Source organism: Harpegnathos saltator, unplaced genomic scaffold (genome assembly GCF_003227715.2).
Source record: "Harpegnathos saltator strain DR-91 unplaced genomic scaffold, Hsal_v8.6 scaffold393, whole genome shotgun sequence".
In the NCBI taxonomy this organism is placed as follows: domain Eukaryota; kingdom Metazoa; phylum Arthropoda; class Insecta; order Hymenoptera; family Formicidae; genus Harpegnathos; species Harpegnathos saltator.
The window spans coordinates 877,965-890,600 of NW_020230198.1; the positions used below are offsets into that span (position 1 = coordinate 877,965).

Consider the following 12,636-nt stretch of genomic DNA (forward strand, 5'->3'; position numbering starts at 1 on the left):
GCATCATTCTTGGTTGTTCTAGATGCCGCTATCCACGAATCCCTTGCACAAAAAGCGGCTTGTCCCCTAGAATCCGTAGATGCTAGTTATCCCAATAAAGTAGGCGCCGATCAGGAACCGGACCTGTCGCCGGAACTCGAGAGGCAGACCTACTCGGAGAAGCGCAAATTCTGGGAGGACATCTCGAGGAAGCGCGCGAGCTATCAGCGATCCGAATCCGAGGTGTCGAGGGCCTCACAGCTCACCATCAACGAGAGCGACAGCGAGTCCTGCCTGCCGAACGTCGTGTCCGAGGAAGATGGTACCACCGAGGGTATCTCAGACGTCATAAGGTCAGAGACTATCGAGGACATCAACGTGCCGGACATCTCGGAATGCTCGGTGGCGGAGAAGGCGCACTACTTCGAGGAGCAGATACAGAAAGAGATGGCAAAGGGCTCGCCGAGACTGCCTCACCAGGAGTCAGTCAAGTCCGAGAAGGAGCGGCTCTTCAAGGGTAAGTCGATCGAGGATCAAAAGAGCCGGACAGAGAAAAGCGCGCTAGAGATGGCGAAGGAGAATATTGATATCGAGGAAAAGCATGTGGCGGAGGCGAGGGAGATAGAGAAGATCCTGAAGACTACGGAGGAGATCAAGTGGACGAAGGAAGCGCGAAGAGAATCGAAGGACATCGATAAAAAGGAGAAGGACACGGACGAGGGCAAAGAGATGCGCGAGGAAGTGCAAAAGATAATAGCTCAGCCGGTGATGGAGATTTGCAAGGAGCTGTTGAACAAGGAGAGACAGCTCGCCGAGGAGCCGCAGGTGAGTCACGCAAAGGCGGAAGAGATGGCGGAAAAGGAAACAAAAGACGAGATGCTGAGGAAGATGACGGAGATGATCGTGAAAGTGGAGGAACGTGCGAAGCCGGAACGTGAGAAGGAGAAAGTATCGTTAAGAACTGAGATGTCGCAGGAGGAGTCGGATGTTATAAGGAGAGAAGCTGTGAGGGATATAGAAGAAACAGAAAAAGTGGAGCAAATAATGGAGGTTAAGACAATATCGGACCAGACGAGAGCGAGAGAAGTTAAGAGAGAAGTTAAGGAAGAAGTTAGAGAGGAAATGCCAAGACCGACGAGAACGCTGCAGGAGATTACAACGACGGAGCCCACAACCACAAAAGAGGAAATCGTCAGGAGAGCACCGGAGAAGCTGGAACTCGTTGAAGACGTTACTGCGCCGAAGGAGGCGACAGGTATCGTTGAGAAAACCGACGAGAAGCAAAGGCCGGAGACATCAATGAGCAAGGAGATCGTCAAGGAGAAGTCGTCCGGCAGACGAATAATTACGGAGGAGACAACGATCATCTACAAGGTGCAAAAGGACGGGACTCTGGTGCAGGAGCAGATCATGAAATCAGTGCAGATCGAGGGCGCTCAGCCGGTCACACAAGTCCCGGAAGCGAGCATGGAGACGAAAGTGCTCGATAAGGGCTTAACGGACACCGCGTACGAGGTGCAGATGACAGGCGACGTGGAGAGATTGCGAATGGGAATTAAGACCGAATCGGTTCCTTTGGACGTGAAGAAAGAGATCGAGCAGTTTCTCGAGGGAGGGAAACGAGTGGCCGCAGAGGAAGTGGAAACGACAGAAAGGAAGCTCGAGATAGAGGAGATCAAAATGACCGAGGCTGAATTACCGATTCAAGAAGAAGCGGCCGAGTCACTGCAGAAGGCAGAAGAAACAGTCGCCAAAGCAGCCGAGGACATTACCCTCGAGAGGAAACTCGTCGCTGAGGCGGAGATTAAGCAGGTGAAGAAGGAGTCCCGCATTCCGATTTCCGCAGCGATGGCCGAGAAGGATAAGAGCCAAAAGGAGGCGAAAGCCAAAACTTCGCCGGAGAAGCTCGAAGAGAAGCCGATCAAAAGCCCGGATACAGAGAAGGAGAAAGACGCTTCACCTCCCGGCAAGAAGAAAGAATTCGAATCTCGCATACCAAAACGCATTGTGGAAAGTGCAACGATGAAGGAGAAAGAGATAAAGAAGGATCAGCCAGGACGAAAGGATGGTGAAACGATCACAATCACCGAGAAGAAGTCCAGCGAGGAGGTGATGTCGCGGCACGAGGAACACTCCACCACGAAGAGCAAGACATTCTCCAAGACCTTCACCGACGCGCAGGACGCGTTCAAGATGTTCGAGGACATGAGCGCGATGAAAGACAAGGACTTCGCAACAGTCACGTCGAAGGTGGACACGAAAGCAAGCAGTAAAGTGGAGAAGAAGGAAATGGTTTCGTCAGAAATATCCAGTGGTGCGGACAAGTTCATCACTCACGAAGAGAAAGAGAAGATTGAGCGAAAGAAGTCCTCGGAATCCAAGCTGACTAAGGAGTCGCCAGCCGAGACGATAGAAGAGAAGAAGAGCAAGAGTGAAGAGGTAGACAAAACGACTGTACAAAAGATGTCGATGAATTTGACGGAAGGCAAGGAAGTGATAGACGCCAGTGCTTCCGAGTCCAAAGTGGAGAGCAAAAAAGAAGGACAGTTCAAGTCATTGGAGGACAAGGAAGGTACCGCGACGCAAGAATCAGGGTCTACTAGAATCAGAGAGAGCGACGTCGATGTGGCGATTAGGATCAAGAGAGACGACACGAAGAAGGTGGAAGACACGAAGGAATCGCCCAAGACGACCGCTGAGAAAATGGGCCTGGGGAAGGTTGAGATGATCGCGCAGGGCCAATCTTACAAAGAGAGCTCGGAAAGTTTCAAGGTCGAGCAGTTCATTCCCAGCCAGAAGACGCAGGACGAAGCGAGGAAGGACGAGGTACCCGCGAGAGAGGAAGTCCCGGAGTCCTTGGAGAAGAGACAACAAATGGTCGCCAAGAAGATCGAGGCGCGGAACATAGCGGAGGATCTGATACACTCAATCGAGAGCGAGATCGAGAGGAGATCGTCGACGTCAGGATTGAAGCCTCAGATGCTGAGCAAAGAATATATAGATCAACTGGTGTCCGAGAGTAGCGATACCGACCACGAGAAGCTGGCGGACGATTTGACGAAGAAGTTCGAGAGTATAATAAAGCGCTCGTGGGACGAGCAACCAGGAGAGGACAAAATGGATCACCCGGTGTTGTCGAAAACATCCATGGATGACACGTTCGAGAGAGGCTCCACCAGGGACAGTATAAGCGAGGACTTAACGAAAGACGAAGAGTCATCACCTCATGACAAGGAGAGCCTGCAGTTGTCATCATCGCACGCCAGGCTGCAGGACAGAGATATCACGATGAGTCCGAGCAGCATATCCGACCAGATCGATCTCGAGGGAACGATCGACGTTGACACCAACGAACTGGAAGACATATCCAAGCCAACGTTCAGTCCGCAATCAGAGAAACTCCGATCGGACAGGTCAAGTGGCCACATCGAGCCGTTGCAGAAGGACCTATTCAGCGACACCAGCTTGTCGAAGGATAAGATCGTGTCGGAGCTCTCAGGTGCCAGAGTGTTGGAGATCTTGGAACCAGGAGACAGCCGGCAAGACTCGGTGGATGTGCCGTCCTTGGAACTGGACGAACACAAGTTCTCCGAGCAGACCAGCAGAGACGTAGCGTCTCTGCATGAGAGCGCGGCGATGGATTCCTTGGACAAGATCGCCCAAGAGAGAGACGTGACCGTGAGTCCTAGTACGGTGTCCGAAGATGTCAACGCGGATTATCCTTTAGCTCACGAGCAAGCAGCGGTACCTCCGAGGGAGCACGACGCGGTGGTGCGAAGAGCGGACAGTTTCGAGATCGAGAGTCCGCCGCTGGTCTCGCCACGGATGAAACTGGTACACGATTTGGATATCAAGTCGGTCAACTGGATGATCGGCGACGAGAAGATCGTGATAACAGAGGCCATGCAGCCGTCGGAGGCGTTCAATCAGGAACTGGAAGAGTACGAACGACATGCTCGCACTTCCTCTCAAGACGAGTCCATGGATTTGGAACAAGAATCGGTGACCAAATCCTCGGAGGATATCAGCGTGATTGAGTCGGTCAAGGAGACCGTCGCCGGCGGCGACGCCGTCACCTTGACCATCACGACGCCAGCAATCACGAAAGCCAGCAAGTTCACGGTAGTGCCGGTGACTGAGCCGGACTTGGACAGCGAACTGATAGAGGATAAGCTGGACGTCACGTGTCAAGAGCTGGTTGACACGCTGCAACGGGAATACGACGCCAAGACCCCGACGGACGAGTTCGCAGCCGGTGTGCGACAATCGATACCCCGAGAAGATTTCGACCTAGAGGCGAGCATCACCGAAGCCGTGACGGAAGTTGTTCCCGTGAAAGAAGAAGAAGCGAAAGATTTGACGGAGGATGTGGCCGTGGAAATTACGGTTTCCCCACGTGATGTTCCTACGACACTAGTGGAGACTGTCGAGCCAACCGACGTTAGCAAGATTACCGCGGCGAAAGCGGAAGAAGACTCTGCGCAACGGGTAGCTGAAGAAACGCAAAAACAGCCAGAAGTGGAGGAGTCGACGGAGAAGACAGGAAAGCAAGCGGATGTTGCGCGAGAAGACACGGGAGAAACGCAGGAAGGCGCCGCGATGGAGGAATCGGATTTACCGAGGCGTACGACGATCGACGACGTGCTGAAGGAGTGGGCGGAAAGCTATCGGCCAAGGATGAGGAGCGAGGAATACAAGCGACACATGGAGAAGAGCAACGAGAAGCACGACAAGCCGAGCAAGTCGACGACTTCGCATACCGATACCTGTGCCTTCAAAATAAAGAAAGACGATCTGCAGAGTGTTGATCTAAGTGCGCGATATGCAATTACAGTGTTGGATCAGGTGGTGAAGAAGGAGATCGCTGAGGTGAAGGAGTCCTTGGAGGCGGCCCAGCAGGATCTCATAGAGGAACTGAGCGAAAACAGCGAGACCATGATACAGATCAAAGATTCGCCCTCGGAGTTCCAGTTCAAGCTCCAGCCGGAGTCCATCCCGAACGACTTGCCATTTTTGTACAGACCACCACTATCGTCCACCGAACACGTCCCCACGGAGACCGAAGCGGAGATCCAAGCTGAAGCTGCACGAAGCGAATCGCCAGAAGCTCCGAAACTCGTCGAGTCGACAGCAGAGAAAGTCGAAGAGAAGCCCGTCGAAGACGAGCCGATTGTCGAAGCAGCCGCTGCTGAAGACGAAGACAAGCCAACTGCTGTTGCTCAAGCGCCCGAAATCGACATTGAGAAACACGAAACTGAGACCATAATAGCCGTCCAAGAGGAGTCGAGAGAAGACGAAGAAGACGATCATCCCAGCCCGCTTCCCGCGAGTATATCAGGCTCGGACATAGACAATAGAGACGACAGTTACTCCTTAGCACCACCCTACCCGGCACCAAGAAGACGCCAAAAGCCGGCAAGAATATCCAAGAGAGTGAAGACCTCCGAGAGCGAAGCTGGCTCGAGCTCCGGCGAGAGCAGCAACTACCAATCTTGCGACTACGAGGTCGGCAGCGGAAGTAGACCCAGTTCATCCGACATCGAGGCTCTACAATCCGCGGGTGTGCAGTCAGGAACCGTCTCCGAATACGAGACGGCGATGATGTCGATCGAACAGTCAGCATCGAGACCGACATCTCAGGACTACCAGACTGCAGCGAGTACGTTGAGTTCACGCGAGTCCATGAAGTCCTTGAATTCCTTGAGCTCGGGCCACCTCGGCAGCATCGACAGCACCAGCGAGCTGTCGGAGACATTGGTACCGTCGGACGTGGACGCGGACAAAGACGAGATCGACGAGAACCTGGAGAGCGCGTTGGATGCTGAACAGGAGGCCGAGGCTTCGGACTCCTCCGGTAGCGACATACCGATGGACGAGGCGATGGACAAGATCGACAGTCATATACCATGTCGCATGAAGCGCTCGTCCGAGATGATCTTCCAGCAGATCATGGACGACAGCGTGAGCGTGGAAACGGAGTCTATGGAGGAGGCGTTGGAGGAAGACGCCAAGGTTATGGACTCCGCCACTTCCGCCTACATGGACGCGCCCGGTGCTGTTCAGTCGGTCGACATCATGACGTCGCGGGTCACCGAGGACGGAGTTCAGAGCGTATGCACGCAGGTGATCTCCACGCGAGTTACGAGACCGAGCGACAGCGAAGAGCCTGAGGAGAGGGCTTTGGAGGAGGATGTGGAGAAAAGCCTAGAGAAAGACGCGGCGGAGGCGGAAACGGCGGAGGGTCTGGAGGAAAAATCGACCGGCGAGGCTGGAGAGGAAGGCGTCGAGCCGGCGGCGCAGACGTCCGTCCACTCGATGCTGCAGCAGGCCAGTATGTCCTTGTCGTCGGCGTCGGGCATGTCCTTCGACACCGTTATAGAGAAGGACAAGTCCGAACGTCACTCCCACTCTCCTGACAGCGACTCATTCGAGCTCGTGGACAAGCCCGACATCATCGACGACTTCGTGGTGATCGAGGAGGTCGGGCGGGAGGCGGAGGAGTTCGACTCCGAGGGCAAGAGTATCCGCATCAGCTCGATACCTCAGGTGACCAGCAAGAACTACGACCGCGACCTGGAGAACCTAATCGCGGAGAACAAGGAGGACACGCAGGTGTCCAGCAGCCAAACGTCCACGAAGAACAACGACCTGTTCGACTTCGAGTCCGAGGAGAGCCCGCCGCAGGCTTCCAACGACGACCAGTACTCGCAGTCTTACTCGGACGAGGAGCAGTACGAAGGTAAAAAGTGGATAGAGATGCAGTTCCACTCGGACGCGCGCGTCTACGACATCGAGTACGACCGCGGCCCGTTGGAGGACATCAAGGAGGAGGAAGTCACGGATTTCGAGGCCGGCAGTAGCAGATTCGGCAGCCTCGGCAGCCACAAGGAGTCGATCGGTAGCGTGGGCAGTATGCGCGGTAGTTTCGGCAGCACGCCGGAGTACGACGTCCTCGCCGGCAAGAAGTACTTCAGCAAGCCCACGGACCACGACACCGTGTCGCTCACGTCGCTGCAGGAGTTCGAGAGCCTGGAGAGCGCCGTCGCGGCCGAGAACTCGCGGCGGCTGCAGTGCGGCTCGCAGGACTCCATCAACAACGGCAGTCTTCCGAGGAGGTATATGACCGGCCGCTCGGGCCACGGCGACGACGTCTCCTTGTCCTCGCTGAAGGACTTCGAGGGTCTCGAGCGAGCCTGCAGGGAGGCGCACATGATCGAGCTGCGCGCCCGCGAGGAGGAGGATCTACTGGAGCACGAGAGCCCGGAGACCAAGTACAAGATGGAGAACCTGCCGCGCTCGAGGACGGAGACCAGCGCGGCGGGTTCGTTCAACCCCAGCACCTCGGGGTCGGACGACTACGAGAAGAGGATAAAGGAGATCGACGAGATCATACGTATCGCGCAGTCCAATGTGGAGAGGCTCGATCGGCAGGACGACACTACGGAGGACATCTCGCAGATCGAAATTACCGATACCGAACGAGTCGTCGTGCAACCGACCACGCAGACCTTGCTGGAAGAGATGGAGCCTCAAATGGAGGAACGGAGGGAGAAGGTGGAAGAAGAAGAAGAAGAAGAGGAAGCTCGAGCGCTGAAGGAGGGCAACGTGATGGAAACCAGCACAGACTCCTTGGAACTGGAGGACAACGTCGAGAAGAAGTATCACCCGCTGTGTCGCAGCTCCGACTCCCTGGAGATGAAGACTACCCTGGACTTCCCGTCTCTGAGCTCAGACTCGCTCAACAACGTGAGGGACACGAGGGAGACGCCGGTCGACATGGCCGGCGGCAATCAATTCGGCGGTAACGGCCGACGTATCTCGTCGGACTCTCTTGACATGCCTTTGCTGGAGCAACAGGATATCGGAGCGCCCGAGAGAAGAAGCAGCGACAGTGATGACCGTCACGCAGACGACGCGGCGGTTGACAGTTCCGCGGGACAAACACCTTCGACGGAGACTCAAGCGAGAAACGGCAAGACGAAAACGTCAACAAGTAGCGATACATAGGACAATTTTCGTAGGTGAGTGCAGGATGAAATCCTATTGGTAGTTTTGATTATTGTTACCCTGAAGAGAGAGCGCGATCTCTCGATTCAAACCGCTGTGATCGGTCGCGACAGATTATATTTTGATTTAATTATTAAGGGGGGAATTACGTGCGGAGCAGGCCGTTTTCAAGGCTATTTTTAATGCGAATTTTTTAACAAAAAGTAGGATCAATGAACTTGAAATTTTCACAGTATATTTATTAATGTTCAAAATATAAAATAAATTTGCTATTATCTATATGAGAAATACACTTAAAACTTTAAACGCGCTTATCTGAAAACATCATTTTCTTAAACTATCGACGCGTTTACACAAAAACTACTGAACCGAATAACTTGAAATTTTTACACAATACACTGTAGGCATGTAGTTTTCGCCCTCACATCGAACACAGTTATATTTTATTTTATTCATTTTTTTTAAACATGATTATAAGTTGAAAAAAATTTCATTTTCGATACTTTTTTTGTACAGTCATTATTTTTTCAAACTTGGCTTCACTGCTTTCATTTTGGTACGGGCTATAATGGCAACCGTATATTTTAAAAACCTTGCTCAGTTTTTGGTTTCAGAGTAGTGAGAAAAGCCCGGAATTATGTCGACAACATAAAGCTCGCAAATAAAGCTCACAGACGAATGACTGGATTTTTATCTATAATTACAAATTGAATCGGTTCTTGTAATTCAATAAAATTTATTTTATACTTTGAGTATTAACATTATGAAAATTTCAAGTCCATTGACCTTACGTTTCTGTTAAAAAGGTTCGTAAAAATAGCCTTGAAAACGGCCTTCCGTATTCCGTAATTCCCTCCTTAATGTCATCATTGAATTACTGATTTATCATTATCACATTTGCTTGTCTCGTATTGCAGATAGCGGACCATCGAGGACTTGCCACGACTTCAAAACTATATTACCGAGTAACTCAAGAAGCTTTACATGTAAAACACGATATTAAAAAAGAAATAATGTACTAAAGAACTCACGCGCGCGCATGCGCGCGCAGCGTGCATTGTGGATATATAAGATACTATTATATTCGTCTTTGTTTTACGCGATGTCTTCTGAGAGCATTTATATTGACGCTTATAAGTAAGATAGTTACGAACTTCGAAATATAATATTGTTTCGTTTCTCAAGACGAGAGAGGAAGTGCGTGGCGAGGAAGGGCGCTTGCTTGTTTATCATTATTGAATTTTCGGACAGATTGCGCGATTTGCGACGGTTCTCTTGGCTGTATTCGTCCGACGGGAACGCGGAGCGACTTTGCTTCACTGTTTTGGGAATCTTTACATACGTGCGTTACGTTGCGTTTTTCGAGCATATATATATAGATATATTTTAAAAAGTGCTACTTACGTGTTCTACTTGTATTATAACGCGTACGTCACTGTAATGTATTGTAGCGTGTTTTATAAGCGTTTTCATTATGAGACGGTATCTTTGTGGATGCGCTTTCGTAAAATTTGATAATGTATTCGACGTATCTCGTGTATCTCGTGTAATCATTTCAGGCGACGTTCGCAGAGAGAAGTCAGGAAGAAAGGAAAAAATACAATAATACTACCTTATAACGCATGTTTACGCGAAGGATACATATAATATTTAAACAGATAAAAATTTTATATGCGAATATAATATTTAGGAGACATTACGGACGCGGCAGCGAAGTGTAATACGTATTTACGTTGACAACGGACTCGACGATCGCCCGACGAATTATTATTATTACATTTGTTTTCCATCTCTTTTACCGAGTACGATGTTACCGATTATGTTTACACGTGCACTGTATATTATTACAAGTTAACAATGTCATTTGAGAGGTTCGTTTCTCCTTAATGACGAAAATATACATCTGTGCATTATCTCGAATTCTCTTGTGAGTAATATTTATTTCCCCCCATGAGAGACGCAACGCACGTTTTTCGGAAGTGCATTTTTATTATATTGAAATTAGATGTTGAATATTTTCACCACATTAGGAACAGTATCTATTCTCAATATAGCGTACCATAAACAGTCGGGTTAAACGCTTAAAAATACATTTCTTATCCTGACGTTTAAAACTCTATATTTTCAATATCGAGTAAAGAAAAAGTTGTTTTTATACACTTTTAACCTTCCATAAAATCCTTCCGATTATAATGTCCGACCGCGATATAATAATAAACAGTTTCATTTGTCATAACGAACAAAAGAATTATGTGCTGAAACTAAAAATATGAATATCCCCGCGAACATGATGACTCATTAACAATAAAAGTCAGTAAAATTATTAATACCTCACCATATTTGCTATGAAAATCTTAAGATAGGAAAGAGAAAGAGAGACAAAGAGCTATAAGACTTTTGAAAATAATTTATTACCGTCATCGTTATTTATTTGAAAAAATAACTAACTATTTTTCTCGATTCCAAAATCCGAATTTGTAAGAATTTATTTTGTGAATCCTAGAATAATCAATACCGTTATAATATTAGCAGATGCAAAATTATCTTAAAAACACTCTGTATATTTCATTATTTAAATTATTTTTATTGTAATATATTTGTTGCCGAAAAACGTAATTACATTATCGTTTATTTTTCTGAAATTTTTTTATTGAAACAACAATTTGTGACGGTAACAACGTTACATGTAATAGGTCATTTTTCAATCTTAATAGAAAGCAAATGAAATTTTTCTAGAAAGGCTTTATATCTTCTCTCTTCCTCCCCCCACAAAATTATAATTATCTTCATTCACCAAAATCATTGTAAAAACAATGACTACCGTAAAAACAAAATAAAGAAAATAATGCTTACCTCGGGACTCGATTCCGTAAGAATAAAAGATTCTTAACATATAATTCTGTGAAGAACGCAAACTGATTGTTACAAGAACAATATTATGTGACAGAAAATAAAAATTGAACAAAAGTAATGAATTATTGTATACACTTAATTTCACACGAAAAATTAATTTCACTACAATAATATTTTCTTAATTTATTCACGATTCCTCTAGTGAAGGTTTCTGGAATTTACCGGACAGTAACAGTCGAAAGACTGACATAAATTATTTACAAACACTGTCAAAGTAACATCGAAGACGCTGGATGAAAGTTCGTTAGACCAATAAGATCCATCATAAACAAAGATAACCGCGGAGCACTGATATTACAAATACAAATTAGACCTTAGATATCTTGTGTGTATATATATATAGATACATAAATATATAAATTTATGTATTTTTCCGTGATAAAATTATATTTATTAAAATCGTAATATATATTATAATATATATTACAATTATATATATGAAAATAAGTATACTAAATTAAATATTCTCAAAAATGGCGGGGCGGCTTTTCTACGGTTATTTTCCGCTTAATAATTAAATAATGTAACCATAAAAATAATACTTCACCATAAAATCATTTATTTATTATTATTATATAGTTGCTCAAATATTAGCCAGTAACTGAAAATTGTCAACCTTTGATACTCTAAAAATTATTTAATATACATATATCATTATTATCATCAATGTTATAAGAGAATCGATTTATCGCGATACGTATATGAATAGAAATGAAAAATCTGCATTCAAGCGGCATCTGTAGTGATGTTATGGTACCTTGTAGTGATAAGTGATACGAAAGTGTCGAAGTTATCATAATTTTCAGGTTACAAATAATTAAGATAAGGCCAATCGGCCGATGATATTTCTCTTGTTTCTCATATTATAGATGCTATATGCATTACAGCAGTAAACTAATGTCGATAAGTAGATTACTGATGATTAATTTCTACGAACGAACTTTATACTTCGTATGAACGAAAATTTATATGACTGACCAATTATTTCCCTGAGAAAACTTTATTAAATACAATATTCACTTGAAACGAAATATCTTGTGTTACGCGATAGTATCGATCGACTATTGTAACCTCGAAATTTTTATCATAACATTTTCAACACCGAGTTCCACCATTGCAGCATCGTACTTCCGACACGTATATTGAATTACACAGACGTTATTAGTCTTGAGTTAATATTCGCCATACCAATGGCTGTTTTGACTTTTCTTAATCAAGGTGATTTACATCTACTACTGACAAAGTTCAATTTATCACACTCACCATTACGTGTTGAAATACTGCTGATGATCAGGTTGGCGATGACCAGGCTCGACGAAATTCTGTGTAGCATCTTCCACCGCACTGTTCTGCATCCGTTCAGCATTGTCTTTAATTTAATAAAAACTACGATAATCTTCGGTGCTCAGGTATATTCGCGGATAAAATTCACTAACGAGACAAACTAAATGGGAAATATACAGAAACCGCTTTTTGGTTCTGCGCCATGATCCATTTCGGCCGAACCGACTGAACATCGCGATGACTGAGATTCTCGAAGTATCGAAAATGCGTGAAACTTCACTCGGTACTCATGACCGTTTATTTCACGAAATATTCGCTTCCGACAACATTTTACATATATTTTGCCACGGCAAGGATGCGAAACCTACTTTCGACATTCCTGCCAATAATGCGCGCGTGAAACTCATTTGATATATCGAAAGCATGAAGAAACTCGCCAACTGTCGCAACGAA

At 46.8% G+C, this 12,636-nt stretch overlaps 2 protein-coding genes across 9 annotated transcripts in view; one reads left to right on the top strand and one right to left on the bottom strand.

The window, feature by feature from the left end:
• The window catches only part of LOC105190196 (ankyrin-2), a 32,932-nt gene extending 23,026 nt beyond the window's left edge, over window positions 1-9,906 (top strand). For all 4 annotated transcript variants that reach the window (XM_025300964.1, XM_025300965.1, XM_025300966.1 and 1 more), the window contains exons 27-28: window positions 23-8,000; window positions 8,904-9,906. In XM_025300964.1, coding sequence (XP_025156749.1) covers window positions 23-7,986 — 7,964 coding nt within the window. In that variant the 3' untranslated portion in view covers window positions 7,987-8,000; window positions 8,904-9,906. The remainder of the gene's footprint in view (window positions 1-22; window positions 8,001-8,903) is intronic.
• The window catches only part of LOC105190212 (putative leucine-rich repeat-containing protein DDB_G0290503), a 48,038-nt gene extending 35,649 nt beyond the window's left edge, over window positions 1-12,389 (bottom strand). For 4 of the 5 annotated variants that reach the window (XM_011152864.1, XM_011152855.1, XM_011152829.1 and 1 more), the window contains exon 1: window positions 10,840-11,022. The gene's annotated coding sequence lies outside the window, so the exon portion shown is untranslated. Of the gene's footprint in view, window positions 1-10,839; window positions 11,023-12,162 lie in introns of those variants that run through there. The other variant, XM_011152847.2, reaches the window with a different exon arrangement.
• Window positions 12,390-12,636: the final 247 nt, after the last annotated feature.